The sequence below is a fragment of the Leptodactylus fuscus genome, chromosome 1 (genome assembly GCF_031893055.1).
Source record: "Leptodactylus fuscus isolate aLepFus1 chromosome 1, aLepFus1.hap2, whole genome shotgun sequence".
In the NCBI taxonomy this organism is placed as follows: Eukaryota; Metazoa; Chordata; class Amphibia; order Anura; family Leptodactylidae; genus Leptodactylus; species Leptodactylus fuscus.
The window spans coordinates 317900718-317924925 of NC_134265.1; the positions used below are offsets into that span (position 1 = coordinate 317900718).

General features: G+C 45.4%; 1 protein-coding gene across 1 annotated transcript; it reads left to right on the plus strand.

Annotated features, from left to right (window-relative positions):
• The first annotated feature begins 1022 nt into the window (after positions 1-1022).
• LOC142184685 (extracellular superoxide dismutase [Cu-Zn]-like) lies at positions 1023-23051 on the plus strand. The gene is made up of 2 exons (XM_075259740.1): positions 1023-1179; positions 22137-23051. The coding sequence occupies exon 2, from the start codon at positions 22150-22152 to the stop codon at positions 22867-22869; it is 720 nt and encodes a 239-aa protein (XP_075115841.1). The 5' UTR covers positions 1023-1179; positions 22137-22149; the 3' UTR covers positions 22870-23051.
• The last annotated feature ends 1157 nt before the right edge of the window (positions 23052-24208 follow it).

Sequence of the window (24208 nt, forward strand, 5' to 3'; positions counted from 1 at the left end):
CAGCCTAAATAACAAATCCACAATTTCCAGAATTGCTTCTAGTGCTGAGAGATTGCTATTTTTCAATATGCAAATGAGTTCTTTGAAGCAACGAGAGTGTTGCTGCTTTCCTCTTTGCAGCAATGGCAACACTCTCATTGCTCCGTAGAGAACATTTGCATATAAACAAAAACAAAGGAGGCGATGATTCCCTGACCTATCTGTCTGCAAGACTGGGTGGATATGCTGGGTTTTGGTGACAGCAAATGTAACAAGTTTCGCCTCAACATTAGCTACCTGTTTTGCAGTAAGTGGTCACCAAAGGGGCTTGAGCCTTAGGGTAAGTTCACAAATAGTTTTTTGGTCAGGATTTTGAGGCCATATCCGCCTCAAACTCCTGACTAAAAAGACGGCTTCCATTGAAATCAATGGGAGCTACTCAGGAGTTTTTTTCCGGGAGCTGTTTCTTCTGGCTCCCAGAAAAAAGAAGCGAGGTACTCATTTCGCCTCGCGATTCAACTTGAAGACACTCCCTCCTACCCACTAGGTCCATTCATTGGGCCTAATCCGGAGCGGAGTGTGCGGCTGGTGCAGTGCACCGGCTTTCAGCTGCGGCTACCTGGCTTTTGGACTTGAACCTGAGACAGCCTCTGCCTTAGGTTCCGGACCAAAAAACCCAGTGTGAACTTACCCTTAGGCTGAGGCCACACGTTGAAGACAGCTGTTTTTTTGTTGCAGATTTTGCGGCAGGAGTGGATTTAACAGAAGTGAGATGAACTTCCTTTATATTTCCTATTACTTTAAAAGTCACTCTTGGCTTTGGCTCAAAAAACTGCAACAAAAAACACACTTAAGGTCTTAGTCTTAAGATTCTTTGGATCTTTTTCATTTTCACTTTTCTAGAGCAAAAAAAAAAAAAAAACTCTATTACAACCACAACATCATGTGCCTGTTAAGTAAGCCCTGGAAGGTACCCAAGTCCTCACAGATTTGTTGTGTACGGCTTATATAACCAAATGTTAATGACTCTGTTCCAAATTTCAAGCCCGCTGGAATGTAGGTGGTAATGAACTAGTACTCGCAGCAGACTCGGACCACTCCCACAGCAGAGACTTACAAAACCTCAGCATATGCAAAACTCTGCTTACAAGAAGCCTCCTGTCATCTCCACAACTTTACACACCTGCTCCAACTGCACAGGTAATATCAGGCTAACATAACAAAAACCTACAATCCAATATGACATGTAATGGTCTAAAAGAGTAGGGTTGTCTACTTTATAGGAATTAACTTGTCATCTACTCTCTGCACTGGCATAGTCCTCAGGAGCAGAGCAAGGTGTGGGGATCATACTAGTATGTATGTCTATGGGTTTGATGGATGGATGCAATGGGGTCCTTTAGACTGTGGGTTGGGGGTCTGTATCAGTGCAGAGAGTATAAAGAGACACTAAACTGATGACTAAACTCTTATAAAGCTAGGTCTAGAATTTGTAAGGGATGACTGGTTACACTATATGAAGATGGAATACGCTGCCCTTGACGTGTAGCTATAGGCTGTCATCTTGTTATATTACTATTACTGCTACTGCTACTACAGTAGGATCATTTATTTACTTACACAGGTATTGTATGTGTCAGCCATTTTTAATAGATGTACATATGGTTGTCCGCTTACAAATGCCTGCTGTGTCACTCTGACATCTTATGTACTATTTCATTCATCTTAAGATTTTGTACAGCTGCAAAGGAAAACTCCTGTGAGAATAGTGGCATATGGATCTTACTTTGTATAGACACCTCTACTTTATATAGGCCTGCACTATATATAGACTGTATGGATCTTACTTAATATAGAGCTGCACTGTATATAGGCTATAAAGGCCTGTACTTTATAATATGGTCCAATACTTTATATAGGCTATATGGACCTTACCTTTATATAAATTATGTGGATTTGCACTTTATATAGGCTATATGGACTTTTCCTTATACACAACATATGGACCTCTACTTTATATATGTTGTCTCCGTTCATTGTCCTTATATTCATCTGTCTATAAGATCTATTATTGTCATCCTGATCTTCTGGTTTATACATAGAAAGACAAACCTATAAAGAGAAATTAAACTAGCAGGGTAGGAGGAAACAGGGAAGGAGGAGATGTAAATAAGACAAGTCATTCAGGCTCCATGGAAAGCTCGGGGGGGGGGCATTAACTTTCTTTAGGGTGCATGCACACTACGTAACGCCGGGCGTGTATGAGAGCCGTACACGCCGGCATTACGGCAGACTGCCGAACACTTCTCATTCACTTCAATGGGAGCGCTCGTAACAGCGGCGTTTACGAGCGCTCCCATTGAAGTGAATGGGAAGTGTTCGGCAGCCCTGCTGTAACGCCGGCGTGTACGGCTCTCATACACGCCCGGCGTTACGTAGTGTGCATGCACCCTTAAAGCTAAGTTCCACGTAGCAAGCTGCAGCCAATAAGCACTGTGGGAAAAACCGCTGCAGAAAAACATTGCGTTTTTTTCCCGCAGCGCTTTTCACAGAAAGTCCATAAAGTTTTCCTCTGAGGACTTTCAGCTTCGATTACACCTATGCGGAAAACACCAGCTTTCAATAAGTATAATTGAAATGCTGCGATTTACAAAAACGCGATGGGTACAAAAGCCCTGTGGATGTTTTTCTGCAATGTGTGGATGAGGTTAGCCAGTACTCCATCCACTTTGCAGGTACTGTAACACACGGCTTTTTTTTTTTTTTTTTTTTTGACACAGAAAAATCACAGCATTTGCACTACGTGGGCCCCAGCCTAAAGGTATTCCCATCTCAGTATTTATGGCTTCGGTTGGCCCTCTCCATTCACTTCTAGAAACAGATGGGCCCCATTCTCGAGGTTGAGGTAGGTCCCACATTTGATACCCACATCTTTCAGGTATTTATGGCATATCCTAGAGATGTACTGAGATGGGAATACTCCTTTATTATGTGGGTAATAATAAGTTTACCGCCCTAGTATCTAAATACTGGGGCCAAGACAAAGTGTCTAGCTGGTTCCCTCCTTGGCTCTGACTACTATAAGAATATATAGCTTTAATTTATTCTGCTCAGAATTTGGAACTTAAAGTTTATTTTGTTTAGAAATCCACAGTGAAGGTGGTGGGAACAAACTTTATAATATTCTTTATTAAAGAAAATGGACTCTGTACTTATTTGCCTCCTTCTCTTTCTGCTAGCAGAAAAAGGAAACCATTGAAGTCAATGGGAAGCTTTTTTTTTCAGTGCTGAAATTCCACACCAAATTCCTCACCATTTTCCTCCGTGTGAATGGACCCTAAGGCCGGGTTCACACGATGTCTTTTAGCACATAATGTGACACGTAGACGCCGAGGGAGCTTTTGCGGGCCGTATACGCTCCCATTGTTTTCAATGGGAGCCGGTACCGTATACGCGGCGCTATTTTGCGGCCGTGATTTTGTGGCGGCTGCAAAATAGCGCCGCGTATACGGTACCGGCTCCCATTGAAAACAATGGGAGCGTATACGGCCCGCAAAAGCTCCCTCGGCGTCTACGTGCCACATTATGTGCTAAAAGACATCGTGTGAACCCGGCCTAATAGTGAAAAACACTTCTCTTTAGAGAAGAATATTGCAATGCTTGTTCCCTTCACCTGAATTTGCCTCAAAATCCTAACCAAAAAGAAGGCTACCATTGAAATCATTCTTCAGGCCGATTTGCCTCGCGATTCTGCCTGAAGACACTCCCTCCTCCCGACTAGGCCAATTCTTTGCACTGCATCGGCATCCAGTTGTAGCTACCCGTTTTTTGGTCAGGAAACTGAGGTGGCCTCCGTCTCAGTTTCCTGACCAAAAAACCCTGTGTGAACCCAGCCTTAGGCTGAAGCCCCATGCAGCATTTTTTGTTTCAGATTTTGCTGTGGATGTTTGACCAAAAGCCAGGAGTGGATTGAGCAGAAGGTAGAAGTATAAGAACATCCTATATATTTCCAACTCTTTTTGTAGCCAAAAATCCGCAGCAAAATCTGCAACAATGAGCTTGTTGACAGGCAGAAAAAAAACTGATTCAGGTTTTTGAAGCAAAATTTGGAGCTTTTTTAAGGTAAGTTCAGATGGGTTTTTTGGACCGTAACCTGAGGCGGAGGCCGCCTCAGGTTCCTGTCCAAAAGCCAGGTAGCCGTGACTGAAAGCCAGTGCAGTGCAACGGCATCCAGCCGCACACTCCGCTCCGGATTAGGCCCACTGAATGGGCCTAGTCCAGAGGAGGGTGTGTCTTCAGGCCGAATCGCGAGGCAAAACAGCCTGAAGAATGAGCATCTCACTTCTTTGAAGCAGTTTTTGTTCTTTTGAAATCTGCCTCAAAGGTCTCCTGCAAAAAAAGCTCTGTGTGAATATAACCTAAAATGACTTCAGGGCTCGTTCACATCTGCGCCCGGGACTCTGTTCTGCAGGTTTCCGTTTCCTGCAAAAAACAGGACAGGAGACAGAAACCTGCCGGCATCTTTCAAACCCATTCATTTGAATGGGTTTGAAAAGTGTCTGGCCGTGAGCGCCCGTGAGCAGTTTATGCTCTCCGCGGCAAAACAGTTTTTTTTTTTTAAATCCAGACACAGAGTCGGACATGCAGTACTCTGTGTCCGATTTTAAAAAAAAACTATTTAGCCGCGGAGGGCTCAAAGCTCTCACGGCCGCACTCGGCATGACAGGTTTCCGTCTTCTGCCGGCTGAAAATGGAAACCTAATACGGAGTGCCGAACGCTGGTGTGAACCCAGTGTAACTTAGAATGTTTATATCTGAGTTGCCCTTTTAAATATACCAAACATAAACCCTACATACTTGCCAAAATAACAGTGTCTCCGAGCTTTTGTTTGCACTTCCTGCTCAGCGCTGAATTTACTCTTCACCGTACATAATGCTCAATTGGCTTCTTTTGGCCGGAGTTATGATAAAGGTCATGGACTGATATCTCTGCTTCACTAAATATTTGTATTTCCCACACAATACAAATCTTGGAATACCTTTTCTTGGAACTCAGAGCTGCTGCTCAGTTATTCTTCCTGGAAATGTATCAATAAATTGACAATTGCATGTCCATTCCAACAGGGTGCGTCCTAAAGATGAGCAAATCGATTCATATCAAGCTGGGTTCATTATGAGTTCTCCTGAAATGTTTATGGTTCGCCACTTACAAATCATTATACTCTGTGGTCTATTCAGACCCCAGAGTATTGAAGTCAGGGCCCAGGGGAGGGGCGAAAAAATAAACAGTCACACTCACTGTCCCTGACCACTTCTGAGCTACCATGTGGTGGTTTTTTCGTGGGCGGTTCCAGCATCCTTAGTTGCGTCAGTGGCCCTAGGGGGCTGTGATTGGGCCTCAGCATCACATGAGGGGTGTGATCTTATGACTCTGGTGCCAAAGTGTCATGACATTGATGCACAACATTGCTGAGGCCTATGAGGTTGGAAGTCTCCTGCTGACATCACCCAGGAAGTAGGAAAAAAACAGGAACGAACACTGAATACCACAAGGGACCATGACTGCTCATTATTATTACTTTTTACACCTTCCATGGGCCTCCAATTTTTATACTTTGGAGTCTGAAGATGTTCGCTCATCTCTAGTATGTCCCTGTACAATCAGTATTGCTCCCTTAAAGGGATCTATATACTTTACAGAATTCATTTTTAGTTAAGCACATCCATGCATAGCCTTTATAAAGGCTATTCCACACCTAACTTTTGTATGTAAATTACCTCAGTAGTTTTTGAATAAGTCCGTTTTTTATTCACATGCTAATTAGCCTTCTCCGTGCACCCCTGAAGTGACTGTGAGCACCCTCTGCTATTCGCTATGCGTGTGAGAGCAGAGAGATGAGCCATTAGCACAGCAGCCTCTATTGTATATACACAGAGGATAGCAGAGAGGGTGCACAGAGACACTTCCGGAGTGCACGCAGAAGGCCAATTAGCATAAAAACTACTGAGGCGATTTACATACAAAAGGTATGTGGGGAATAGACTTTCTAAAGGCTATGCAAGAACGTGCTTAGCTAAAAATGACTTTTCCCAATGAAAGAGTCCCTTTAAGTATAGAACGGGGGATCAGATAGCACACATTCTATTAGCCAGGCTGAGATTATTGTAAAATATGGCTTCCTCCTCTCTAGACCACAGCCATACATTACACAACTGTTTATTGATTTCCAAGTAATCCTGCACTTAGTCAGAGCTGTCTCTAACCTTGACCCTGTGCAGCCTGCAATAGACAAACACATAGAAACTACTGGTTGGTTGCTGTCAGAAAATCCTGCACATAAATGCAGTGTGGTCAGGCCTTAGGGAAAGCTAGTGCTGTCTCCAAGTGTAACCCTGGTTATTACTTCATTATTGAACATCTCGCTGCTGAATCTTCCATCTTACGCTCCACTGGGCCAGAAACTATGATTCTATTCTCCTACAAAATCTCTGCTCCCTTTGATAATTTAACTACAGGTTATTGATATCCTTGTAGTTGAAGGGAAAAGTAAAGTTTTCCAATATATCAAAGCATTTTCCATTATGAATTATTTAAATATTTCTTTTCTTCCTTTCATAAGATGTTCTGGGATCTCTTTTTACTTAGAATTGTTTGTTATGTTTAGTCAAGGGCTAAATGGACTGTAGTATTGTAGTCTTTCAGAAGGAAATTCAGTATCAAACTACTGCCTAGGGTTGAGCGATCGGGATCGGATCCCGATCCCGCCTAAAATAGATCGGGAACAGAATTCTGATCCCGATCGCTCAACTTACCTGCACAGTTCGCTGTCACTCCCCGTTCTTCTCAGTCCGGTTCTCTCTCATTTACAGGCCTTTAGGGCGCTTCGTGTGCCGCCGCCTCCCAGGTTAGTGATACAAACCTAGGAAGAAGGCGGGGCTTGTGGCTTAGGATAGTGTGGACGGTTACTGGGAGGGGAGTCATGAGTGATGCACTCACGTCTCCCCATCCTGTACCTGCCCACACTCTCCTAAGCCACAACAAGCCCCGCCTACTCCCAGCATCTCTAACATTAACCTAGGGAGGCGGGGCATGCACGGCGCTCTGAAGACATGTACATGAGAGAGAATCAGACCGAGAAGAACGGGGAGCGGCAGCAATCTGTGCAGGTAAGTGGACACCAGGGGGGACTAAATAGCCAGAGGATTTTTTTTTTTTTAATCACTACACAGCGTGGAGTCTAAAAATTAAAGCCTTCAATTTTTGGACTCCATGCTGTGTAGTGAATAGGATCCTTTTTAAAATCCGATCTTCAATTATTAAAAAAATCCCATTGACTTGCATTTGGATCAGAATTGGGATTGGGATCAGGTTCGAATGGAAAATGATCAGAAATCAGATTTTAAAAACGATCCTGAAATCTCAAGATCGGCCCAACCCTACTACTGACATTAACTTTTAGGGCTGCTTGTGCATTTTCCAAAGATGACTTTCTTATTCTGCATTGCAGCTCCATTTATATGAAAATTAGCTTTTTGTTCTTATGCAAATTAACTGAAAAAGGGTTTTGAAGCAGAGAGTGAAGCCTCAGGAGGAGCAGAAACACCTTAAGGCCGGGGCCCTATGGACTGGATACGTCGCGATTTGCCCGCAGCGAAGACACTGCGGGAAAAATCGCGGTGTTGTACCGTGCAGGAAAAGTGGATGCGAATCCCATCCCCACTTTGCGGAAAAGATCGCAGCATGTCAATTATATCTACGGAAACGCTAGCGGCTTTCCCGTAGATATAATGTTAAGAGAAAGTCCGCAGAGGAAAACTCTGTGAACTTTCTCTTAAAAGCGCTGCAGAAAGAACCGCAATGCGTTCATACAGCAGTTCTTCCCGCAGTGCTTTAACTGCTGCAGATACGACCCGCTGGGCCTTAGCCTTAGATCCGTTTTCAGCTGATTTGCATAAGGATTAAATCACTGATTATGAAAATGGATCTGCAATGCAGAATAAGAAAGACCTCATTGAAAAGTGTAGACAGAAGGACCAAATACCAAGCATACAAAGTATCCAGTAATATTTATTCGTTCCAAAGAACACTATGCATTTCATTGATTTCACCCCTTTGTCAAGTGTACAAGGATTAGCAGTAGAGATGAGCGAACAGTGTTCTATCGAACTCATGTTCGATCGGATATTAGGCTGTTCGGCATGTTCGAATCGAATCAAACACCGCGTGGTAAAGTGCGCCATTACTCGATTCCCCTCCCACCTTTTTTGCTCCAATAACAGCGCAGGGTAGGTGGGACAGGAACTACGACACCGGTGACGTTGAGAAAAGTAGGCAAAACCCATTGGCTGCCGAAAACATGTGACCTCTAATTTAAAAGAACAGCGCCGCCCAGGTTCGCGTCATTCTGAGCTTGCAATTCACCGAGGACGGAGGTTTCCGTCCAGCTAGCTAGGGCTTAGATTCTGGGTAGGCAGGGACAGGCTAGGATAGGAAGGAGAAGACAACCACAACAGCTCTTGTAAGAGCTAAATTCCAGGGAGAAGCTTGTCAGTGTAACGTGGCACTGACGGGCTCAATCGCCGCAACCCAGCTTTCCCAGGATCCTGAATGGAATACACTGTCAGTGTATTCCCGTATACCCGATATATACCCCGATACCCGTTCCAACGGTGTGCCCCCCCACCTTCACCCCAGAAATACCCTGCAAGTCCCCTAGCAATAGAATTGGGGCTATATACACCCACAATTTTTACTACTGGTATACAGTGCCATTGTCTGACTGGGAATTCAAAGAATATATTGGGAATACAAATACCCTCATTTCTTGCTACTGCCATATAGTGCCAGTGTCTGACTGGGAATTCAAAGAATATATTGGGGTTACGTGCACCCACAATTTTTACTACTGGTATACAGTGCCATTGTCTGACTGGGAATTCAAAGAATATATTGGGAATACAAATACCCTCATTTCTTGCTACTGCCATATAGTGCCAGTGTCTGACTGGGAATTCAAAGAATATATTGGGGTTACGTGCACCCACAATTTTTACTACTGGTATACAGTGCCATTGTCTGACTGGGAATTCAAAGAATATATTGGGAATACAAATACCCTCATTTCTTGCTACTGCCATATAGTGCCAGTGTCTGACTGGGAATTCAAAGAATATATTGGGGTTACGTGCACCCACAATTTTTACTACTGGTATACAGTGCCATTGTCTGACTGGGAATTCAAAGAATATATTGGGAATACAAATACCCTCATTTCTTGCTACTGCCATATAGTGCCAGTGTCTGACTGGGAATTCAAAGAATATATTGGGGTTACGTGCACCCACAATTTTTACTACTGGTATACAGTGCCATTGTCTGACTGGGAATTCAAAGAATATATTGGGAATACAAATACCCTCATTTCTTGCTACTGCCATATAGTGCCAGTGTCTGACTGGGAATTCAAAGAATATATTGGGGTTACGTGCACCCACAATTTTTACTACTGGTATACAGTGCCATTGTCTGACTGGGAATTCAAAGAGTATATTGGGAATACAAATACCCTCATTTCTTGCTACTGCCATATAGTGCCAGTGTCTGACTGGGAATTCAAAGAATATATTGGGGTTACGTGCACCCACAATTTTTACTACTGGTATACAGTGCCATTGTCTGACTGGGAATTCAAAGAATATATTGGGAATACAAATACCCTCATTTCTTGCTACTGCCATATAGTGCCAGTGTCTGACTGGGAATTCAAAGAATATATTGGGGTTACGTGCACCCACAATTTTTACTACTGGTATACAGTGCCATTGTCTGACTGGGAATTCAAAGAATATATTGGGAATACAAATACCCTCATTTCTTGCTACTGCCATATAGTGCCAGTTTCTGACTGGTAATTCAAAGAATATATTGGGGTTACGTGCACCCACAATTTTTACTACTGGTATACAGTGCCATTGTCTGACTGGGAATTCAAAGAGTATATTGGGAATACAAATACCCTCATTTCTTGCTACTGCCATATAGTGCCAGTGTCTGACTGGGAATTCAAAGAATATATTGGGGTTACGTGCACCCACAATTTTTACTACTGGTATACAGTGCCATTGTCTGACTGGGAATTCAAAGAATATATTGGGGTTATAAATACCCTCATTTCTTGCTACTGCCATATAGTGCCAGTTTCTGACTGGTAATTCAAAGAATATATTGGGGTTACGTGCACCCACAATTTTTACTACTGGTATACAGTGCCATTGTCTGACTGGGAATTCAAAGAATATATTGGGAATACAAATACCCTCATTTCTTGCTACTGCCATATAGTGCCAGTGTCTGACTGGGAATTCAAAGAATATATTGGGGTTACGTGCACCCACAATTTTTACTACTGGTATACAGTGCCATTGTCTGACTGGGAATTCAAAGAATATATTGGGAATACAAATACCCTCATTTCTTGCTACTGCCATATAGTGCCAGTGTCTGACTGGGAATTCAAAGAATATATTGGGGTTACGTGCACCCACAATTTTTACTACTGGTATACAGTGCCATTGTCTGACTGGGAATTCAAAGAATATATTGGGGTTATAAATACCCTCATTTCTTGCTACTGCCATATAGTGCCAGTTTCTGACTGGTAATTCAAAGAATATATTGTGGTTACGTGCACCCACAATTTTTACTACTGGTATACAGTGCCATTGTCTGACTGGGAATTCAAAGAATATATTGGGAATACAAATACCCTCATTTCTTGCTACTGCCATATAGTGCCAGTGTCTGACTGGGAATTCAAAGAATATATTGGGGTTACGTGCACCCACAATTTTTACTACTGGTATACAGTGCCATTGTCTGACTGGGAATTCAAAGAATATATTGGGGTTATAAATACCCTCATTTCTTGCTACTGCCATATAGTGCCAGTTTCTGACTGGTAATTCAAAGAATATATTGGGGTTACGTGCACCCACAATTTTTACTACTGGTATACAGTGCCATTGTCTGACTGGGAATTCAAAGAATATATTGGGAATACAAATACCCTCATTTCTTGCTACTGCCATATAGTGCCAGTGTCTGACTGGGAATTCAAAGAATATATTGGGGTTACGTGCACCCACAATTTTTACTACTGGTATACAGTGCCATTGTCTGACTGGGAATTCAAAGAATATATTGGGAATACAAATACCCTCATTTCTTGCTACTGCCATATAGTGCCAGTGTCTGACTGGGAATTCAAAGAATATATTGGGGTTACGTGCACCCACAATTTTTACTACTGGTATACAGTGCCATTGTCTGACTGGGAATTCAAAGAATATATTGGGAATACAAATACCCTCATTTCTTGCTACTGCCATATAGTGCCAGTTTCTGACTGGTAATTCAAAGAATATATTGGGGTTACGTGCACCCACAATTTTTACTACTGGTATACAGTGCCATTGTCTGACTGGGAATTCAAAGAGTATATTGGGAATACAAATACCCTCATTTCTTGCTACTGCCATATAGTGCCAGTGTCTGACTGGGAATTCAAAGAATATATTGGGGTTACGTGCACCCACAATTTTTACTACTGGTATACAGTGCCATTGTCTGACTGGGAATTCAAAGAATATATTGGGGTTATAAATACCCTCATTTCTTGCTACTGCCATATAGTGCCAGTTTCTGACTGGTAATTCAAAGAATATATTGGGGTTACGTGCACCCACAATTTTTACTACTGGTATACAGTGCCATTGTCTGACTGGGAATTCAAAGAATATATTGGGAATACAAATACCCTCATTTCTTGCTACTGCCATATAGTGCCAGTGTCTGACTGGGAATTCAAAGAATATATTGGGGTTACGTGCACCCACAATTTTTACTACTGGTATACAGTGCCATTGTCTGACTGGGAATTCAAAGAATATATTGGGAATACAAATACCCTCATTTCTTGCTACTGCCATATAGTGCCAGTTTCTGACTGGGAATTCAAAGAATATATTGGGGTTACGTGCACCCACAATTTTTACTACTGGTATACAGTGCCATTGTCTGACTGGGAATTCAAAGAGTATATTGGGAATACAAATACCCTCATTTCTTGCTACTGCCATATAGTGCCAGTGTCTGACTGGGAATTCAAAGAATATATTGGGGTTACGTGCACCCACAATTTTTACTACTGGTATACAGTGCCATTGTCTGACTGGGAATTCAAAGAATATATTGGGAATACAAATACCCTCATTTCTTGCTACTGCCATATAGTGCCAGTTTCTGACTGGTAATTCAAAGAATATATTGGGGTTACGTGCACCCACAATTTTTACTACTGGTATACAGTGCCATTGTCTGACTGGGAATTCAAAGAATATATTGGGAATACAAATACCCTCATTTCTTGCTACTGCCATATAGTGCCAGTGTCTGACTGGGAATTCAAAGAATATATTGGGGTTACGTGCACCCACAATTTTTACTACTGGTATACAGTGCCATTGTCTGACTGGGAATTCAAAGAATATATTGGGAATACAAATACCCTCATTTCTTGCTACTGCCATATAGTGCCAGTTTCTGACTGGTAATTCAAAGAATATATTGGGGTTACGTGCACCCACAATTTTTACTACTGGTATACAGTGCCATTGTCTGACTGGGAATTCAAAGAATATATTGGGAATACAAATACCCTCATTTCTTGCTACTGCCATATAGTGCCAGTGTCTGACTGGGAATTCAAAGAATATATTGGGGTTACGTGCACCCACAATTTTTACTACTGGTATACAGTGCCATTGTCTGACTGGGAATTCAAAGAATATATTGGGGTTATAAATACCCTCATTTCTTGCTACTGCCATATAGTGCCAGTTTCTGACTGGTAATTCAAAGAATATATTGGGGTTACGTGCACCCACAATTTTTACTACTGGTATACAGTGCCATTGTCTGACTGGGAATTCAAAGAATATATTGGGAATACAAATACCCTCATTTCTTGCTACTGCCATATAGTGCCAGTTTCTGACTGGTAATTCAAAGAATATATTGTGGTTACGTGCACCCACAATTTTTACTACTGGTATACAGTGCCATTGTCTGACTGGGAATTCAAAGAATATATTGGGAATACAAATACCCTCATTTCTTGCTACTGCCATATAGTGCCAGTGTCTGACTGGGAATTCAAAGAATATATTGGGAATACAAATACCCTCATTTCTTGCTACTGCCATATAGTGCCAGTTTCTGACTGGTAATTCAAAGAATATATTGGGGTTACGTGCACCCACAATTTTTACTACTGGTATACAGTGCCAATTTCTAACTAGGAATTCAAAATGCGCAAGGCTCCCGGAAAGGGACGTGGACGAGGCCGTGGGCGAGGTCGGGGGAATGGTTCTGGGGAGCAAGGTAGCAGTGAAGCCACAGGGCGTCCCGTGCCTACTCCTGTGGGGCAGCAAGCATTGCGCCACTCCACAGTGCCAGGGTTGCTTGCCACATTAACTAAACTGCAGGGTACAAACCTTAGTAGGCCCGAGAACCAGGAACAGGTCTTGCAATGGCTGTCAGAGAACGCTTACAGCACATTGTCCAGCAGCCAGTCAGACTCTGCCTCCTCTCCTCCTATTACCCAACAGTCTTGTCTTCCTTCCTCCCAAAATTCCGAAGCTTTACAGAACAATAACCCAAACTGTCCCTGCTCCCCAGAGCTGTTCTCCGCTCCTTTCATTGTCCCTCAACCTGCCTCTCCACGTCACGATTCCACGAACCTAACAGAGGAGCATCTGTGTCCAGATGCTCAAACACTAGAGTCTCCTCCATCTCCGTTCGATTTGGTGGTGGATGACCAGCAACCCACCCTCATCGACGATGATGTGACGCAGTTGCCGTCAGGGCATCCAGTTGACCGGCGCATTGTGCGGGAGGAGGAGATGAGACAGGAGTTGGAAGAGGAAGTGGTGGATGATGAGGACACTGACCCGACCTGGACAGGGGGGATGTCAAGCGGGGAAAGTAGTGTGGATGTTGAGGCAGGTGCAGCACCAAAAAGGGTAGCTAGAGGCAGAGGCAGAGGTCAGCAGCTTAGGCGAAGCCAGGCCACACCCGGAATCTCCCAAGATGTTCCAGTTCGTACCCAGCCCCGAAAAACTCCCACCTCGAGGGCACGTTTCTCGAAGGTGTGGAGTTTTTTCAAGGAATGCGCCGAGGACAGATATAGTGTTGTCTGCACAATTTGCCTCTCGAAATTGATTAGGGGCTCTGAGAAGAGCAACCTGTCCACCACTTCAATGCGCCGTCATTTGGAATCCAAGCACTGGAATCAGTGGCAGGCAGCAACGGCAGGACAAAGGCCGCCTGCCGTTCACGCCACTGCCACTGCCTCTGCCACTGCCTCTGCCTCTGCCACTGCCACTGCTGACTGTGCTGGCGATGCACTCCAGAGGACGAGCCAGGACACCACTTCATCTGCCTCCGCCACTTTGTTGACTTCTACCTCATCCTCCCCTGGTCCTGTCTTATCTCCTTCTCCTGCACCATCAAAGGCACCATCAGGCGTTTCTTTACAACAACCCACCATCTCTCAGACATTGGAGCGGCGGCAGAAATACACTGCTAACCACCCACACGCGCAAGCCTTGAACGCCAACATCGCTAAACTGCTGGCCCAGGAGATGTTGGCGTTCCGGCTTGTTGAAACTCCCGCCTTCCTGGACCTGATGGCAACTGCGGCACCTCGCTATGCCGTCCCTAGCCGTCACTACTTCTCCCGGTGTGCCGTCCCCGCCTTGCACCAGCACGTGTCACTCAACATCAGGCGGGCCCTTAGTTCCGCGCTTTGCACAAAGGTCCACTTGACCACCGACGCGTGGACAAGTGCATGCGGACAGGGACGCTACATTTCACTGACGGCACACTGGGTGAATGTAGTTGAGGCTGGGACTGCTTCCCAAACTGGCCCGGTGTACCTCGTCTCCCCGCCTAACATTCCTGGCAGGGACACGAGAAGAACACCCCCCTCCTCCTCCTCCTCTACCGCCTCCTCCTCCGCCACCGCCTCCTCCTCCGCCACCGCCTCCTCCTCCGCTGTTAGATTGACCCCAGCTACGAGTTGGAAACGTTGCAGCACTGGCGTTGGTAGACGTCAGCAGGCTGTGCTGAAGCTGATCAGCTTGGGGGACAGACAGCACACTGCCTCCGAGGTGAGGGATGCCCTCCTCGATGAGACGGCAATATGGTTTGAGCCGCTGCACCTGGGCCCAGGCATGGTCGTTTGTGATAACGGCCGGAACCTGGTAGCAGCTCTGGAGCTTGCCGGACTCCAACATGTTCCATGCCTGGCCCACGTCTTCAACCTAGTGGTGCAACGTTTCCTAAAGAGCTACCCCAATGTTCCAGAGCTACTGGTGAAAGTGCGGCGCATGTGCGCCCACTTTCGCAAGTCGACAGTAGCCGCTGCTAGCTTAAAATCTCTCCAGCAACGCCTGCATGTGCCACAACACCGGCTTTTGTGCGACGTCCCCACACGCTGGAACTCAACGTTTCAGATGTTGAATAGAGTGGTTGAGCAGCAGAGACCTTTGATGGAATACCAGCTACAAAACCCTAGGGTGCCACAAAGTCAGCTGCCTCAGTTTCACATCCATGAGTGGCCATGGATGAGAGACCTTTGTGACATCCTACGGGTCTTTGAGGAGTCCACAAGGAGGGTGAGCTCTGAGGATGCGATGGTGAGCCTTACAATCCCGCTCTTGTGTGTTCTGAGAGAATCCCTGATTGACATCAGGGATAACTCAGATCACACAGAGGAGTTAGGGATAGCATCCGATCCGTCACAGCTGGAGAGTAGGTCCACACATCTGTCCGCTTCACTGCGTTTAATGGAGGAGGAGGAGGAGGAGGAGGAGGAGGAAGAAGAAGAGTTGTCCGATGATGTGATGGTGATACAGGAGGCTTCCGGGCAACTTCGAATCGTCCCATTGTTGCAGCGCGGATGGGTAGACATGGAGGATGAGGAGGAAATGGAGATTGAACTTTCCGGTGGGGCCAGAGGAGTCATGCCAACTAACACTGTGGCAGACATGGCTGAGTTCATGTTGGGGTGCTTTACAACCGACAAGCGTATTGTCAAAATCATGGAGGACAACCAGTACTGGATCTTTGCTATCCTTGACCCCCGGTATAAAAACAACATCTCGTCTTTTATTCCGGTAGAGGGGAGGGCCAATCGCATCAATGCTTGCCACAGGCAATTGGTGCAGAATATGATGGAGATGTTTCCAGCATGTGACGTTGGCGGCAGGGAGGGCAGTTCCTCCAGTAGGCAACCAAGTTCTCACCGGTCCACACAAACGAGGGGCACACTGTCTAAGGTCTGGGACACCTTGATGGCACCCCCTCGCCAAAGTCCCGCCACGGAGGGTCCTAGTGTCACCAGGCGTGAGAAGTATAGGCGCATGTTGCGGGAATACCTTTCCGACCACAGCCCTGTCCTCTCCGACCCCTCTGCGCCCTACACGTATTGGGTGTCGAAGTTGGACCTGTGGCTTGAACTTGCCCTATATGCCTTGGAGGTGCTGTCCTGTCCTGCCGCCAGCGTCCTATCTGAGAGGGTGTTCAGTGCAGCCGGTGGCATCATCACTGACAAGCGCACCCGTCTGTCAGCTGAGAGTGCCGACCGGCTCACTTTGATAAAAATGAACCACCACTGGATAGAGCCTTCATTTTTGTGCCCACCTGTGTAAAGCACCCCAACATGAAACTCCATGTCTGTACTCAACCTCTCCAATTCCTCCGCATCCTCATACTCATCCACCATAAGCGTTGCACAATTCTGCTAATACTAGGCTCCCTCCAACATGATTTCCCCCAACTCTGCTGGTTAGAGGCTCCCTCCACCCTGATTTCCACCAACTCTGCTGGTTAGAGGCTCCCTCCACCCTGCTTTCCCACAACTCTGCTGGTTAGAGGCTCCCTCCACCATGAATTTGCCCAAACTGGGTTTTTTAGAGGCTCCCTCCACCATGAATTGGTCCAAACTGGGGTTTTTAGAGGCTCCCTCCACCATGAATTGGTCCAAACTGGGCTGTTTAGCGGCTCCCTCCACCATTAATTGGTCCAAACTGGGCTGGTTAGAGGCTCCCTCCACCATGAATTTGCCCAAACTGGGCTGTTTAGAGGCTCCCTCCACCATGAATTTGCCCAAACTGGGCTGGTTAGAGGCTCCCTCCACCATGAATTGGTCCAAACTGGGGTTTTTAGAGGCTCCCTCCACCATGAATTGGTCCAAACTTGGCTGTTTAGAGGCTCCCTCCACCATTAATTGGTCCAAACTGGGCTGGTTAGAGGCTCCCTCCACCATGAATTGGTCCAAACTGGGTTTTTTAAAGGCTCCCTCCACCATGAATTTGCCCAAACTGGGCTGTTTAGAGGCTCCCTCCACCATGAATTGGTCCAAACTGGGCTGTTTAGAGGCTCCCTCCACCATTAATTGGTCCAAACTGGGCTGGTTAGAGGCTCCCTCCACCATGAATTTCCCAAAACTTGGCTGTTTAGAGGCTCCCTCCACCATTAATTGGTCCAAACTGGGCTGGTTAGAGGCTCCCTCCACCATGAATTTGCCCAAACTGGGCTGTTTAGAGGCTCCCTCCACCATGAATTGGTCCAAACTGGGTTTTTTAGAGGCTCCCTCCACCATGAATTGGTCCAAACTGGGCTGTTTAGAGGCTCCCTCCACCATGAATTTGCCCAAACTGGGCTGTTTAGCGGCTCCCTCCACCATTAATTGGTCCAAACTGGGCTGGTTAGAGGCTCCCTCCACCATGAATTTGCCCAAACTGGGCTGTTTAGAGGCTCCCTCCACCATGAATTTGCCCAAACTGGGCTGGTTAGAGGCTCCCTCCACCATGAATTGGTCCAAACTGGGGTTTTTAGAGGCTCCCTCCACCATGAATTGGTCCAAACTTGGCTGTTTAGAGGCTCCCTCCACCATGAATTGGTCCAAACTGGGGTGTTTAGAGGCTCCCTCCACCATTAATTGGTCCAAACTGGGCTGGTTAGAGGCTCCCTCCACCATTAATTGGTCCAAACTGGGCTGGTTAGAGGCTCCCTCCACCATTAATTGGTCCAAACTGGGCTGGTTAGAGGCTCCCTCCACCATGAATTTGCCCAAACTGGGCTGTTTAGAGGCTCCCTCCACCATGAATTGGTCCAAACTGGGTTTTTTAGAGGCTCCCTCCACCATGAATTGGTCCAAACTGGGCTGTTTAGAGGCTCCCTCCACCATGAATTTGCCCAAACTGGGCTGTTTAGCGGCTCCCTCCACCATTAATTGGTCCAAACTGGGCTGGTTAGAGGCTCCCTCCACCATGAATTTGCCCAAACTGGGCTGTTTAGAGGCTCCCTCCACCATGAATTGGTCCAAACTGGGCTGGTTAGAGGCTCCCTCCACCATGAATTTGCCCAAACTGGGCTGGTTAGAGGCTCCCTCCACCATGAATTGGTCCAAACTGGGGTTTTTAGAGGCTCCCTCCACCATGAATTGGTCCAAACTTGGCTGTTTAGAGGCTCCCTCCACCATGAATTGGTCCAAACTGGGGTTTTTAGAGGCTCCCTCCACCATGAATTGGTCCAAACTGGGGTTTTTAGAGGCTCCCTCCACCATGAATTGGTCCAAACTTGGCTGTTTAGAGGCTCCCTCCACCATGAATTGGTCCAAACTGGGGTGGTTAGAGGCTCCCTCCACCATTAATTGGTCCAAACTGGGCTGGTTAGAGGCTCCCTCCACCATTAATTGGTCCAAACTGGGCTGGTTAGAGGCTCCCTCCACCATTAATTGGTCCAAACTGGGCTGGTTAGAGGCTCCCTCCACCATGAATTGGTCCAAACTGGGGTTTTTAGAGGCTCCCTCCACCATGAATTGGTCCAAACTTGGCTGTTTAGAGGCTCCCTCCACCATTAATTGGTCCAAACTGGGCTGGTTAGAGGCTCCCTCCACCATGAATTGGTCCAAACTGGGTTTTTTAGAGGCTCCCTCCACCATGAATTGGTCCAAACTGGGGTTTTTAGAGGCTCCCTCCACCATGAATTGGTCCAAACTGGGCTGTTTAGCGGCTCCCTCCACCATTAATTGGTCCAAACTGGGCTGGTTAGAGGCTCCCTCCACCATGAATTTGCCCAAACTGGGCTGTTTAGAGGCTCCCTCCACCATGAATTTGCCCAAACTGGGCTGGTTAGAGGCTCCCTCCACCATGAATTTCCCAAAACTTGGCTGTTTAGAGGCTCCCTCCACCATTAATTGGTCCAAACTGGGCTGGTTAGAGGCTCCCTCCACCATGAATTTGCCCAAACTGGGCTGTTTAGAGGCTCCCTCTACCATGAATTGGTCCAAACTGGGTTTTTTAGAGGCTCCCTCCACCATGAATTGGTCCAAACTGGGCTGTTTAGAGGCTCCCTCCACCATGAATTTGCCCAAACTGGGCTGTTTAGAGGCTCCCTCCACCATTAATTGGTCCAAACTGGGCTGGTTAGAGGCTCCCTCCACCATGAATTTGCCCAAACTGGGCTGTTTAGAGGCTCCCTCCACCATGAATTTGCCCAAACTGGGCTGGTTAGAGGCTCCCTCCACCATGAATTGGTCCAAACTGGGGTTTTTAGAGGCTCCCTCCACCATGAATTGGTCCAAACTTGGCTGTTTAGAGGCTCCCTCCACCATGAATTGGTCCAAACTGGGGTGGTTAGAGGCTCCCTCCACCATTAATTGGTCCAAACTGGGCTGGTTAGAGGCTCCCTCCACCATTAATTGGTCCAAACTGGGCTGGTTAGAGGCTCCCTCCACCATTAATTGGTCCAAACTGGGCTGGTTAGAGGCTCCCTCCACCATTAATTGGTCCAAACTAGGCTGGTTAGAGGCTCCCTCCACCATGAATTTGCCCAAACTGGGCTGGTTAGAGGCTCCCTCCACCATGAATTGGTCCAAACTGGGTTTTTTAGAGGCTCCCTCCACCATGAATTTGCCCAAACTGGGCTGGTTAGAGGCTCCCTCCACCATGAATTTGCCCAAACTGGGCTGGTTAGAGGCTCCCTCCACCATGAATTGGTCCAAACTGGGTTTTTTAGAGGCTCCCTCCACCATGAATTTGCCCACACTGGGCTGGTTAGAGGCTCCCTCCACCATGAATTGGTCCAAACTGGGGTTTTTAGAGGCTCCCTCCACCATGAATTTGCCCAAACTGGGGTGTTTAGAGGCTCCCTCCACCATGAATTTGCCCAAACTCTGCTGGTTAGAGGCTCAATCCACCCTGATTTTCAAAACAAATGTTGGTGCCAACCTCAACTTACTACAAGGGCCAAATTCACTGCTGGTGACAAGCTCTCCTCACTGCAAGTGCCAAATACACATGTTTCAAGGTGTTTTCCTACTGTCAGAGAGGTGGTATTGAGTGTGTAAAGTGTGTAGTTGTTAGGCTGTGATGTTGGGGTAATAGAGGGTCTTTGGTGTGTTAGATGCCCCCAGACATGCTTCCCCTGCTGTCCCAGTGTCATTCCAGAGGTGTTGGCATCATTTCCTGGGGTGTCATAGTGGACTTGGTGACCCTCCAGACACGGATTTGGGTTTCCCCCTTAACGAGTATCTGTTCCCCATAGACTATAATGGGGTTCGAAACCCGTTCGAACACACGAACATTGAGCGGCTGTTCGAATCGAATTTCGAACCTCGAACATTTTAGTGTTCGCTCATCTCTAATTAGCAGTTAGGCTGAGTTCACACTGAGTTTTTTAGTCAGGAATTTGAGGCGGAATCCACCTCAAAATCCTCCTCCCAAAAACGCCTCACCATTCCGCTAGCGTAAAAAAAGCGACTTGTCCATTCTTCAGGTGTTTTCCACCTGAAAAAAATCAATGCAAGTCAATGGAAGGTGGAAAAATCGCTAGGGTTTATTGAGGCGTTTTATGGCAAAAAAAAGCCTCAAAACGCCAGGCAGATTTTTTTATTTCAATTTGAGCCATTTTTTTGGAGCCAAAATACTCCATGTGAACTCAGCCTTAGTGTTATTTGGATTCCATAAAGATTACTGGATACTTTCCACCTGGGTGGAGTATGGTTCCTTTACTTTTGACCCAGCCCTCTGGCGTGGAATTTGGTCCTTCTGTCTACATTCTCTGATATATTTGGGTGTTCGCTTGTCCCTGCTGCTCCTGTCTACCCAAAGAGGAACCCTTTCCGGCGCAGTGCCCTTCATCACAGTGTAAAAGCATAAAACCTGAATATCTGAAGAATAGTACTGTTTTTAGACTATGGCTAAGGACACTGCGCCCACAACGTGTCACTAATTTCCCTGTAGATTTAAATGGATTGATAAAGTGCCCACTTTTATTGTTTGGGGACTGTGCTGGATACTTCTATTTTTGCATCTGGATTTAGTAGCATATATGAAATGCTATGTCAGTTGCAGAGTCCGAGTACATCACATGACACAGCTGAGGACCAGAAGGGAGTGGACAACTCACAATACAGCCAATTACAGCCACTACAATTTACATCATGTTTCTGAATGACAGGCATGAGTATAAAAGTTTTTGAGGGAGTGTTACTTTAAGAAATAGTGCCAGCTCCCAGGACTGTTCCCCTATGGCCACAGACAATTAACAATCATTACATCATGCCAGGACCCTTCTTCTCAAATTGGTTTAAAGATGTCAACGGTGACTTGCCAATGGCCGTCTATAGAAAGACTGGGGCTGGAGTTGGAAAAAGTTACAAACTCACTTTCAACATAAAATAATTATGTTCAATGATATTATACAATCTGATATTATAGTAACTAGATGCATAGTATGTTGTGTTTTTAATTTAATAAGAATTTAATCACTAGCTTTATCGTGAATTAGAATCCATTCACATGACAGTGCCATGTACTCGACTATGAAAAAGTACTTTTTTATGGCCAAGCGTCTTCCAACTCCATGGCCACGGCAGAGCTAACAGATGACTAAAGTGCAGCAGGTACCAGTGAATGTTCTTCTTGTTAACCAATTTTTATGAATCTCCTGCCACGAAGACCACAATAGTCTTTGCTTATAATGAAATACTTTTCACAAAAAATTTACTTGGTTTTTTTTCTTATAGGCATAAGTAAACCATGTGTTGGGAATTTTATCTTCGTGTTCTATTCTTCATTTCCATTTGCTCTGGGATCAGAGCAGATGTGGGAAAAAACCAAACTGAAATGTTAGCAGAGATGTCCAAAAAGTTACATGACATATGGATGACAACAATTGATGGGAACATTCCAGATAAAACGATCTATGCCACATGTAATCTACAACCAAATCCAAAACTGGCTGCAGATGAGCTACAAATCACAGGCAATATTCTGTTCAAGCAAGTCTATCCAAGAGGAAAGTTAGAAGCCATCTTCACTGTACATGGGTTTCCTATGGACGTCAATCAAACCTCAAGAGCAATTCATGTCCATAGCTATGGTGACCTTAGCAATGGCTGTGACTCCACTGGTGGACATTACAATCCCCAGTGTGAAAATCACCCTAACCACCCTGGAGATTTGGGCAATTTCCTTGTCCAAAATGGAACGATTCAAAAACTGCGCCAAAACCTTAAAGCTACACTCATTGGCCCCGAATCTATTTTAGGCAGGGCAATGGTTGTTCACAAGTTGGCCGATGACCTAGGCCGAGGCGATAACCAGGCCAGTTTGGAAAATGGAAATGCAGGCACGCGTCTTGCTTGTTGTGTCATCGGTTCCACTACAAGCAGAAGCTGGGACAAGTATATGCAAGAGAAGAACCAAAAGCGCTCAAAAGTCTCAAGTCGTGAAAATACACGAAAAGCCAAAAACTAAAATTGTAATTAATGGCCTAGATTTATGAAGCCTTGTATAGCTGTTAGAACGTGCTTCTGTTACTATGCATTAAGCTTGTCTTCATACATACGAGCAATAAATTTGTGTACTTATGTATAGCTTACATATGTGCATCCTGGTGCTCTAAAGGGGCAATAAAGTACAAAAACAGCAAAAAATTACTAGAAGCATTTCTCATGTATTTCATCTGCCTTGATCCTGTTTCGCCAATAGTATGATCCAAATGAACAAAACTAAACATTTAATGTCTGAGGAGTTCATCTTGTCTATCTTTCCTTCTCCTTACAACGTAAGACTATATAGGTTTCTGAAAAGTTGAGGCTATTGCTGCTTTTTTTCCCCTCACAAATGTTGTATTTGCCACTAGCCATAAAAAGATTCTGATGGAAAGAGGATGTGTTCTGACTAGGGTTGCACAATGTATCAAATTATCAATACTTTCCTGTACCCCAGAAAATAAGACCTACCCCCAAAATAAGCCCTAGATACACTTCATTAAAAATAGTGCCAGGCAGCTATACATGTAAAAAAGTAAGTAGAACACAGCAGGACAGATACAGTAGACGCTTCATTAAGGAAAGAAGACCCCCATAAGAATCTCTCCTCCAAAAAGAATCAGTCCTTGACCTTAAGGGAGCTATCTGTATAAGGTGGCAGTAGTGTGAGAGTCTACAACAATAAGGGTTGACTACCGGTAGTGCTAGGTTCTCACATACAGATTGGGTAGTCCCCCGCTAGCATCACTCCACTACTGAGCCTGAGTTTTGCGGCTGCTTCTGGTCTACAGGGGGAGCCCACCGCTACACTTGGCTGCAGTAGAACACTGCTGTAAGGGATTAGACAGTGACACATCTGTGACGTAGAACTGTGTGTGAGACTGGAAAATAAGCCCAAACCCTTCTTTCATAGCAAAAAAATATAAGGCCCCGTCTTATTTTCTGAGAAACACAGTATTTCAGTACCTTCGAGGAGCAAATAATTCAATACCGGTTAATTTGGTAATACAGTTGCTCTCTACTGAAAGGTGCCTGCCATGTTCTCTGTTCAATATCAACCCCGAACTGCCGTAGTACCAACCACATTACAGGAGGAACGCTCTTCTTTCCTCTCTCTGCTGCCATTATCTTTTGCGTGTTGGGAGCATTTGGAAGGGAAGGAGGAGACTGTCATAAGCGCCATTAGGTCTAGGAGTCAGGAATGTTTGTCTTATGTATAATTAGAGACAGCCTCAGGCAGGTTTTAGACAGTGACTGACTAAAGACTTATTCACACGTGTATCATCCATGTAACATGGTCTTACTGCAACAGCGAGTTATAT

Bases quoted from the DNA above. Each gene is read 5' to 3' on its own strand.
- LOC142184685 (XM_075259740.1), top strand. From the start codon at position 22,150: ATGTGTTGGGAATTTTATCTTCGTGTTCTATTCTTCATTTCCATTTGC.